The sequence below is a fragment of the Chlorella variabilis genome, assembly GCF_000147415.1.
Source record: "Chlorella variabilis unplaced genomic scaffold CHLNCscaffold_9, whole genome shotgun sequence".
Taxonomy (NCBI): domain Eukaryota; kingdom Viridiplantae; phylum Chlorophyta; class Trebouxiophyceae; order Chlorellales; family Chlorellaceae; genus Chlorella; species Chlorella variabilis.
The window spans coordinates 659330-669185 of NW_005435079.1; the positions used below are offsets into that span (position 1 = coordinate 659330).

General features: G+C 69.5%; 2 protein-coding genes across 2 annotated transcripts in view; one reads left to right on the forward strand and one right to left on the reverse strand.

Annotated features, from left to right (window-relative positions):
* Positions 1 to 341: 341 nt before the first annotated feature.
* Positions 342 to 3521, reverse strand: CHLNCDRAFT_145376 (hypothetical protein; the record flags this gene model as incomplete). Its single annotated transcript, XM_005848035.1, has 11 exons — positions 342 to 593; positions 746 to 942; positions 1092 to 1299; positions 1404 to 1498; positions 1603 to 1703; positions 1935 to 1991; positions 2227 to 2330; positions 2483 to 2647; positions 2797 to 2969; positions 3134 to 3206; positions 3330 to 3521. The coding sequence occupies 11 exons, from the start codon at positions 3519 to 3521 to the stop codon at positions 342 to 344; spliced, it is 1617 nt and encodes a 538-aa protein (XP_005848097.1).
* Positions 3522 to 5191: 1670 nt separating this feature from the next.
* CHLNCDRAFT_145378 (expressed protein) overlaps positions 5192 to 9856 on the forward strand; it is a gene marked incomplete at both ends in the record, with an annotated part of 5123 nt that continues 458 nt past the window's right edge. The window contains 12 exons of the mRNA XM_005847877.1: positions 5192 to 5514; positions 5637 to 5905; positions 6053 to 6180; positions 6313 to 6474; positions 6678 to 6781; positions 6976 to 7633; positions 7794 to 7976; positions 8142 to 8243; positions 8486 to 8573; positions 8776 to 9014; positions 9115 to 9460; positions 9605 to 9804. Of these exons, the coding sequence (XP_005847939.1) occupies positions 5192 to 5514; positions 5637 to 5905; positions 6053 to 6180; positions 6313 to 6474; positions 6678 to 6781; positions 6976 to 7633; positions 7794 to 7976; positions 8142 to 8243; positions 8486 to 8573; positions 8776 to 9014; positions 9115 to 9460; positions 9605 to 9804 (2802 nt within the window). The remainder of the gene's footprint in view (positions 5515 to 5636; positions 5906 to 6052; positions 6181 to 6312; positions 6475 to 6677; positions 6782 to 6975; positions 7634 to 7793; positions 7977 to 8141; positions 8244 to 8485; positions 8574 to 8775; positions 9015 to 9114; positions 9461 to 9604; positions 9805 to 9856) is intronic.

The window sequence follows — 9856 nt, forward strand, 5'->3', positions numbered from 1 at the left end:
GCCCGCAGCTTGCAGGTGCTGCATGAAGGTCATGCCAGCAGCCATGGCCGCCGATATGACCGTCGCGTTCATCTGCTGCTGCTGGGGTGGCGTGTGCGCTGCCGCCGTCGCCAGAGACGCCTGCTGGGCCGCCGCCGCTGCCCCGGCAGAGCCTGGGGTGCTGTTGAACGATTCCCAAGAGCTGCGCGCCTTGCCGGCGTCAGGCGCCTGCAGCGGCCAGGGCAGAGAAGGGGCAGCAGATATGTGTGGTGTGGCCAGATGCCAGGCAGCCGGGCAGGGTTTGCTTTCCGGAGCCAACACGGCAGAGCAGCCAGGGCTGCGCACATCGCAGCCGCCGGCGGTCACTGCAGCAGCAGAGTCGTCTGCTGGGAGCAGTCCATCGGAGCCAACGCATTCGAGGCTGGCTCCTCCTCCTCCTCCTCCTCCTCCTCGCTTGTATCCTCCTCCTCCTCGCCCTCCTCGCTTTCTGCCTCCTGCTCCTCCCCAGAGGAGCCGCTGCCGCCCTCCAGCTCATCCATCCCCTGAGCCCTCCCCATCCTCTGAGCTGCCGCCATCCTGCTCCTCCGAGCCCTCCTCATCTGAGCTGCCCCACTCTGCGGCACACGGACGGCACACATGATGCTCTTGGCTGGGTAACTTTGATGCAGGAAGCACGCTTGTACAGCGCGTAAGGTAACAGCAGTACAGGCAGCCGTGGCCAGGGTTGCAGGCTGCTTGGCAGCCCAGCGCAGCAGCTGGTGCAGACCCCACCTGCCGCCGCGCCGCCCAACTTTTTCTTCAGGAGCTTGGCGGACGCTTTCCTAAAGGCCTCCTGCAACGGATGGTCCCCAGCCGCGCGTGCCTGCCGCCGAAGCTCGAGCTTGGTGAGGGGCCTGCCGCCGCGTGCAACCCCATCCTTGCCACCCTCCTCCTCCTCGCTGAAATCCTCATCTGAGCCGCCTTCTGCACGTTGCAATGCAGAGGGAGTGCATCGGTGCTAGAGGAGTGCGATGCAATGCAACATAACACAGGCATACACGTGAATGGATCCAGCACCGAGCAGCAGTCAGTGAGGCAGTGCAGGCGCCAGTCAGCCGGGCAGCTCAGCTCACCGCTATCCTCCTCATCGCTGCCAAGCTCAAAATCGTCCTCAAGCGCGTCTCCAGAGGTGCCGCCGCCCATACGCCTCTCCTGCCACTCCTCTGCCCGCGCCCGCTTGGCACGCCGCGCCGCATAGCCGCCGGCCGGCAACCCAGCAGCGGGCGCTGCTGGGCCCGCTGCTGCCTCCCCCTCCTCATCCTCCCCCTCGTCATCCTCTCCCTGCAATCCAGCCAATGCAGCAGAAGCCCAGCTGAGCAGCGGCTGTGCCAGGCAGGCAGCCCCAACAGTGCTCCACGGCTTCCAGGGTGGATCGAACAGGGCACTGCACCAGCAGCCTGGCCGCGTGCCTGCATCCTGCGGCGCCGCTGCGCCTCCAGCGCCTCCAGCCGCTGCCGCTCCAGCTCAGCGAGCTCCTCAGCTGCACGCATTGAGAGGATGCACCGTCAGTCCAGCGCCAGCACACCGGCGACGACCACGCCACCACCACCAGCGCCGCCGCGGGCGCCACACCCATTCACGCACCGGTCAGCGTGCGCTCCCCGGGCTTGGCCTTGGCCTCAAACACCAGCTCCCGGGTCAGCACATCAAAGGCCTGGTCCTCCCTGTTGTCCGCCCTGCTGTCCCTGCAGACGGCAGGCACAGGTGCAGCCAGGTTCGCGGGGTCAAACCCTGCATCAGCCGCCATGGCATGGTAGCTGGCATGCAGCGCCCCAGATCGAGATGTCTGTCAGTAGGGCGGCGCTGAGGGCCTCCTGGCTCAGCAACTACTTCAAGAGCAAGCGCAGCGCCATGCCATTGTTGAGGCATAGCAGCGTGGGTGGGCTTCCCGTCGCTGGGCAGCCCTGCGCCCTCACCGCTTCTCTCCCTTCTTGCGCATCAGTCCCAGCAGCGCCTTGTCTCCCATGAGAGACCTGCAGCCGGGGGAGGCGGCGAGGCAGCGGGGTGTGCTCTCACAGCAACCCAACAACTCCGCAACCGCAGGGTTCGGGAAGCAAGCAGCAAGCACAGGGCAGCGGCTTGGCGGCGCGGGACCGGCCTGTACGGCTGCTGGTGGAAGCAGCAGCATCGCAAGGCAAGGCCCCAGGGCGCAGCTGCCACTGCCGCGGTGCTGCCGGCACCCAGCAATGCCGGTGGCCTGTGCCGCACCTGAACTGGTCGTCCAGGGCTGTCGTCTCATCCGCATCCTCCTCCCGCTGCCGCTGCTTCTCCGCCTTGAAGGCCTTGCTCTTGGCGATGACCTCCTCCATCACCTGGTGCGCGCGCGGTGGCAAAGCGGGAAGATGAGGCCGACGGCTCGGCTCTCCGCCAGGAGTGCCCTGGTTGGCTGCTGGGCCCACTCAGCCTTGGCTCAAAACGATGCCCCACATGCCAAGCCCCAGCCTCATCCCGCACCCCGCCTCACCTCCTTCTTGCTCTTCTTGTGCGGCCGCCCGCCTTCGTCGCCCTCCTCGCCCTCCTCGCCGCCGCCGCCACCCGCCTTCCTCTCAAACAGCCCGCCGCCAAAGTGGAAGTCCCGACTCAGCTCCTCATCCAGCCGCCGGTCGCCCTCGTCGTCAGAGCCCCAGCCCTGCGGGCAGCAGGCAGCGCAGCAGGCCAGTCAGTGAGCCCAGCCGGCTGGAGGAGCGGCAGAAGTGGCAGCCCAGGGCACAGCATGATTCCAGCAGCCAACCAGGCGCTCTGTGCTCTGCAGCCAGGCAGCCTCCCCGCCTAGCGCACCTCCTGCGCATCATCCAGCTCAGCCAACGACTGGCCCATGTGCGTTAGCTGCTCCCCTCCTTCGCCGCCCTCCTCGTCCGGCAGCGTGAACTTGCCGCCCGCCAGCTCCTTGAGCCGCTGCTTCTGGAAGCGCAGCAGAGCCTTCTCGTCGGCCGTAAGGCTCTCGTCATCCTCTGCGGCAGCAGGGGGTGGGGCGCAGCCAGCAGAGGGAGGGTGAATGCATGGTTCGATCAGACAAACATGCAGCAAGCATCACATGCCAGCCGCTGCACTGCTGTGGCTGGTGTTGCCCACGTTCCCACAGTGCCTCCGTGGGGATGGGAGGGTGATAACGCACCCCCAAAGCGGCGGTCGATGAACGCGTTGCTCTTGCGCAGCTGCCGGTACTCCACCAGCAGGGTATTCTTGCGCTACAGGCACATGTCGGACGGCAGCACAGCGTCAGCATGGCTTGCTCGAGCTGGAAGGCACAAGCAATGGGCCACGCGAGGCCGCTGTGTGCCGCCTGCCGCCGCCGCCCCGACGCCACTCACCCGCTCGCCGGCGGCCGTGCGCAGCTTGCCCAGCTGCCTGGTCTCGCCCTTGACCTTGCGGCCAAGGATGCTGAAGCGCTTCTTGTTGGAGAGGCGCTCAAAGAGGTTGGGAGCCTCCTCCTTGTGCCGCTCCTGCGCCGCCAGTGGTGCCGGCGCCTTGCGCTTCTTTCCCTTGCCCATTGTCACAACCATCTCGCTCAACTGCACCTGCCTCCCGCTGCGGCTGCGTGTTCAATGGATGCAATCCTGCATGCAGGTGCCTTGGGATGCAGGCTATTGCCACAAAGTCCCCAGGAGATTGCACAGGATGCAGATGCAATGCAAATGCAATGCATGCCCTCTTGAAACCACCGCGCCGTATTCTTCTTGCGCCTTGACGTGGCAGTCGCGGTTCCCTCCAATCGAGGCCGCGCACCCTCCCGCAGGAGTCTCCAAAATTTTGGATCGCTTTTGCCGGCGCCTGTGGCGGAGGTTTGGGGCTGGGAGCTCCCACCCATGGGGAGCACAGCGGAAAGCCCGCCCGAAGCAGCTTTGCTGGCTGCTGCCGCCAGCATATTTGATGACGAGACGACGGAACAGATTTGTGCGCTCCTGTTGGACGCCTCAGGCGACATCCTCGCCAAGCTGCAGGTCGGCCCTCTCCCAGCGGGCTGCAGGGCCCCACCGACGTTCTGATCACCCCTAGAGTCCCTGACAAAACCCATCAACCAACCCCGTGCCTGCAGGGCAAGCAGAGAAGCGCTGCTTGCGCTTGCTGTCTTTTGGCGGGAGCGGTCGCCACCTCGCAGAAGAGGGCCCGGCTCCCCGCCGTGCTTGCAGCTTGTGGGCTGACGTGAGCGGGGTTGCTCAATTCTGCCGCATGCGGCCCACATGTGGCGCATCAGCACTGGGTGCACGCCCACAACCCTCGCTGGGCCCTTGGGCCCCTGCTGGCCAGTGCCACCCCGACCCACAATTCGCACTAATTTACTGCAGGCTGGAGTGCGGCGTGCGGGAGCTGTCCCCCGCCGCGGCGCTGTTGGACGCGGCGGTGGCCCAAGTGCTGGGCAGCGGCGTGCCTCTGGAGCGCCGTTTGCAGCTGCGGGAGCTCAAGCAGACCTATGTTTTCAGCACTTTGCTGGCTAAGAAGACTCGGGTGAGGAAGGGAGGGGACACACACCTGGGGTCAGCTGCGAACAGTGGCATGGCATTGCTCGGCCATGGCCATTAAGCGGTTCATTGTGCCGCTACGGGACGGGGTACCGCACGCTTCATGGGAAGCCCCCTCCTTGCTGCCACTGCTGCTGTGCAGGACATCTTTGCTGAGTACTTCATTACACCTCCTGACCCGGGCCCCCGCTCGCCGCTGGGCTTCTTCTGGCTGCTCTTCTGCGCCGCGCGCGCCGCGCTGCTGCCGCCACAGGCCGACCTGGTGACCAGCTTTGCGCTGCTGCTGGCCTGCACGCACTTCATGCTGCGCAACATACCTCGCCAGCACTTGAGGCACGCTGAGCAGCAGCAGGAGGCACCAGATGTGCTGCTGGCTGCGGTGGCAGCCAGCCACAGCGCGGCGGAACACGCGGCCACGGTGCGCCAGCTGGCAGGCCTGCTCCAGCTGCTGCTGGCGCAGGTGCTGCAGCCCTGGATTGCGGCTGTGCCCGTAGCAGCGCAGGATGCCCAGCAGCAGCAGCAGCAGGCCATGGCTGGTGCTGCAGCGCCCGCTGCTCCGCCGCTGGTGTGGCTCAGCTTCCCGGGCCTGGTTGATGCGGATAGGCAGGCGGCGGCGGCAGCAGTGGAGGCTGCAGCACCACTACCAGCGCCTGACTGCGGATGCTGATGTGGATGCTCTCCAGTTCCTGGCGCCTGCAGCACCTGCTCCCTCCATGGAAGCAGCCACAGCAGCCACCCACACCGGCGCCGGCGCCCCAGCCGGCGCCAGGGATGCTGCCGCCGTCTCCGCGCCAGCCGCCGAGGCGCAGACGCATGCGCCTCCCGCGGCAGCAGCCGCAGCGCAGGCCACCGCGGCCGAGGCAGCGGCAGCGGCAGCACCAGAGGCGCAGGCGGGGGCAGGAGCCACCGGTATGGAGGTGGATGCGGCGACGATCCCGGAGGCTGCATCGGCGGCGGCGGCAGCAGCCGGCGAGGAGGAGCCGGAGTCGCCTTGCGCCCGCCAGCACACCCAGGCCGTCAACTCCACGCCGCTGAGGTGAGCGCAGGGGCTCCTGCATTGCTGTGGCTGACCGTCTCCCGTGTTTGCTGCCCTGGTCGGCGGGGTGACTGCCTTAGTGCCCAGGCCCTGAACTGTACGGCACGCTTGTTGCCCTTCAGGCGCCCCCGTGCCCTGCACCTCACCGCTACCGAGCCCGCGGGAGGGGGCCCAGCGGCGACCGGCGTCGACAGCTCAGCGCACGATGCATCCTACCACACGCCCTCGCCCGCCAGCCAGCGCCAGCTGCCCCCGCCGCTGGCCCCGCAACCCACGCCCATCACAGCTGCGATGAGCTCAGCTGCATGGCTGCAAGGGACGGTGGCCGGGCAGGGCGAGGGGCCTCCACCACAGCTGCGTGCGCTGATGCAGGCAGCAGGGATGGATGCAGGTGCGCCCTGGCTGAGCGTTCCATGCCGCTGCTTGTGCTCTGGTGGTTTTCGCAGGCAGCGGGTGTTTTTGGTTGGCTGGAGAGATGCCTGCACCCGCTGAGCGCCGTGTTGCGCTTGCCCCCCACCCCCCGCCTCGTGCGTTGCAGGTGCAGAGGCACGGCTGGTGGCGGCGGCAGAGGGCATGGCCAAGGCTGCGTTCCCCGACTGCCCCGCCCCGCTGGACGGCCCGCTGCTGGCTCTGGAGCAGAGCACCACCGCCGCGCGGCGCTCACAGGTGGGCGCCCGCAGCCGGAAGCCGGCCTGCCTCCTGCTTTTTGCTGCCTGGCTGGCACCTCGCCGTGGGAACCGCTGGTGATGTCTCCGCTGCCTCCTCACCGCCTAATCCCCGGTGCCCGCCCACCTGCAGGGCCTGCGCCTGTACTGGCGCGTGCTGCAGTCGCTGGTGGCGGCAGAGGCGGGGCGCCCAGACGCGGGCCCCGCCGCCGCCGCCGCGCTGCTGGCCGCGCCGCTCCTCCATCGCTGCGTGGCGGCCTGCGCCCTCGAGTGCGTCATCTCCTCCTATCGCATGGTGAGAGTGGTCGGGCGGTCGGCCAGGCCAGGCGCTGGTCTCGCCCGCCCCGCCTGCCTGCCTGCCTGCCGGTAGCGCTGGGGCCACAGGCTTGCTGCCATGCAGTCCATGCGTTTCTGCCCCGCCCTTCGCACGCCAAGCCCCTTCCCTCCCTCCCTCCCTCCCTCCCTCCCTCCCCTCCCTCCCCTGTTGCCTCCCCGCAGGTCAACCTGGCGTTCCCAGCGGTACTGGAGCGCCTCAGCCTGCCCGCCTTTGACCTGTGCAAGGCGGTGGAGCCGTTTGTGCACGCGCTGCCCACGCTGCCCCGGTGCGCGCCGCCCCCAGCGCACCGCCCTGCCCGCGCATGGCTTGCTTGCACCGTCACCCGCGCAGGCTGGCCTGCGTGTCGCCACCGAGGTGCACGCTTGAACTTCTGCCTTCTCTTCGTGGCATCCAAATGAAACCTCTTTTCATCACTTTTCACGTGGCCCCTCTTTCCTCTTGCTGCTAAAACGCCTGCAGGGACCTGAAGCGCCACATGCTGGCTGTGGAGGAGCGGTGCCTGGAGAGCCTGGCCTGGGCCCAGGGATCCAGCCTGTACCCCACCCTGATTGCAGCGGTGGGCAGCCACGGCGGCGGCGCCAGCGGCAGCGGCGGCGGCTCGAGCGCCAGCGAGCGCGCGTCGCTGGAGGCGGCGCCAGCCGGCGGCAGCCACGAGCCCGCGTGCTCCCCAACCTCCTCACCCAGCGTGGGCGACAGCGTGGGCGGCGGCGAGCGCCGCGCGGGCAGCGTGACGCCGCGCAAGCGGGGGCTGGAGGAGATGGCGGCGCCAGGTGGCGCCGACGGGGCGGACGCTGACATGGCAGATGCGGCGCCGCCACTCGTCCACCCCCCGGAGCATCAGCAGGGCGCTGCCTCGGCGCCTGCGCCGGGCGGCGGCACCTTGGGCAGCGCCACGCAGCCGCACAGCCAGCGCTGGCCGCCGCAGCGCGAGCGGCGGCACCAGCACGAGCAGAGCGGGGTGGATACGCCCGGCCGCCTGCCGCTGTCGCTAGGGTCTGAGCCGCGGGCGGCCGCCGCCGTGCGTGGCGCCAGCGGCGACCAGCAGCCGGCGTCTACCGACGCGGCGGGGCCGGCCTCGGCGCTGATGCCTCGCGGCGACCGCAGCGCTCGCTCCGCGGTGAGTTGCTCGACGACCGCCCGGCAGCAGCAGGAGGCGTGTGTCTGGCCCTTTGCGCCATCAGGCGGTGTGTGGCTGGCCCGCTCTCGCGTGTCCGACCCCGGCTGCACCTTCCCATTGTACTGCTTCACCGTACCGCCTGCACCGTACCTCCGTGCAGGTCAACAAGTTCCTGCGCCGCGTGCTGAAGCTGGCCGCCATCCGCCTGGCCGACCTGCTGTCCCGCCTGGACACGCACCCGGCTGACCCACACGTGTTGCTGGCTGAGGTGCGGCGCAGGCAGGGGGCGGGGCTGGGGCTGGCTAAGGCGGGGCTGGGGCTGGCGCACAGCGGCGGCATTGCCGTGCGGACTGGCGCGCAGCGGCTGTGTGCCGTGTCACAGGGCTTGGAGCCGCCGGTCTGGTGGCGTGCCTGCCCTGGGACTTGCCTGGCTATGAGTGCGTGCCGCGTGCCTGCACCAGCGCACATAGCGTCCCTGCTCCCTTGCGCTGCCTGGGCTGCCCTGCAGGCCTTCACGCTGGCCCAGCACGTGGCCTTTGAGCAGACCTGGTTGCTGTACGGCCGACACCTGGACCAAGCGCTGCTCTGCTGCCTCTACTCTGTCTGCAAGGTGCGGCCGCCGGCGCCGCCAGCGGGCGCCCCATTGCCGCCGCGCCCGGCTCCACGGCCAGCCGCCAAGGCCAAGACCCGGGCTGCGCTCGCCAGCCGATCAGGGCCTGACCGCTTCGCTTCGCTGTGCCCTGACCGCTGTGCTGTGCTGTGCTGTGCCGTGCTGTACTGTGCTGTGCTGTGCTGTGCACTGCCTGCCTCCACGACGCCGTGCTGCGCCGCGCTGCGCCCGCCGTGCTGCAGCTGCACCAGCTGGGCCAGGCCTCCTTCAAGGCCATCATCGCCGCCTACAAGCAGCAGGCGCAGGCGCAGGCAGACACCTTTAAGAGCGGTGGGTGCCTCGGGAGCGGCCCTTCGCAAGCATGCGCAGCGCTGGCTGGCCTCCGCCGCCGCCGCCGCCCGGCACGCACGTGCATACATGTGTACGCCTGTTGACCAGGCCCACAGCGCTGGCTTGTGTGCCTCTCGGTGTCCCGCCCTGACTTTCTTCCGCGCCCCGCCCCCCAACCGCCCACGCCCTGCGCCACCTGCAGTGAGCATGCGCCCGCGGGAGCACACCACCCTGCACCAGCTGCACCCCACCGCCACCGCAGACATCATCACCTTTTACAATCAGGCAGGCGGGGCTGGGCAGGCATGCAGGCAGGCAGGCGGGCAGGCGGGCAGGGCCATGCGCCGCCTCTTACCACACACAAGTCGCCAGGCGGGCGCTGCTGCTGCCACCTATGGGCCGCTGGCTGGCTTGGCTGGCGGCTCCACCCCTGTGCTTCTGGTGCTGTACAGTTCTGCGCGTGGGCTGACCAGCCGCGACCAGGAACTGTGGTGTGCTCACTCGCCCGCCCCTGCGCCCTGCCTCCCGCTCCGCACTGCAGGTCTTCATCCCCCACACCCGCGCCTTCCTCCTGCGCCTCGCCGACAACCGCAGCCTGCTGGTGCAGCCCACGCCCAGCGCGCTGCCCTACCTGGTGCCGCAGACGGCGCGGGGGCAGCCGGGCGGCATACCCTCCCCGCCCTCGCTGCTCGTGCGCGGCGGGCAGCCGCCGTCCATGCAGAAACCCTGCCTGCCCGCCCTGGCCGCCGGGCACCCCGGCTCGCCGCCCCCGCGGGGCCTGGCGGGGACGCCCACCCGCGGCGGCGCCGGCGGCATGCTGCTGCTGTCGCCGGGAGCCTGGCGCATCAACCGCGGCGGCATGACGCCGCTGGCCAGCCCCCGAGCGGGTGAGGGTGCCAGGGCTGCGCCGCCTCAGCTTACTGCTTACTCATCGTCCCTTACCGTAGGCGCCAGCTCACGCCCAACCCATTGCGCAGCTTAGCGGCGCACTTCGTTCACCACTCTGCGCCTGTTGGTCCCTCCCCCCGCAGGCACCGCAGACCAGATAGCGACGCTGCGGGTGGCCGGCAGCCCCACCCTGTTTGCCGGCGCCCGCTCCCCTCCTTCCGCCCCCCTGAGCCCGGCCGCAATACACCACATGTTTGGCCTACCCGGCAGCGCCGCGGCAGCATCCTCCTCCCCGCCGGCCTTTGCCTCGCCCGCAGCCGCGGCCGCAGCCGGCGTGGCACCGGTGCCGCCGCTCCTGCCGGCGCCGCCGCCGGCGGCGCCGCTCGGTCGACGCG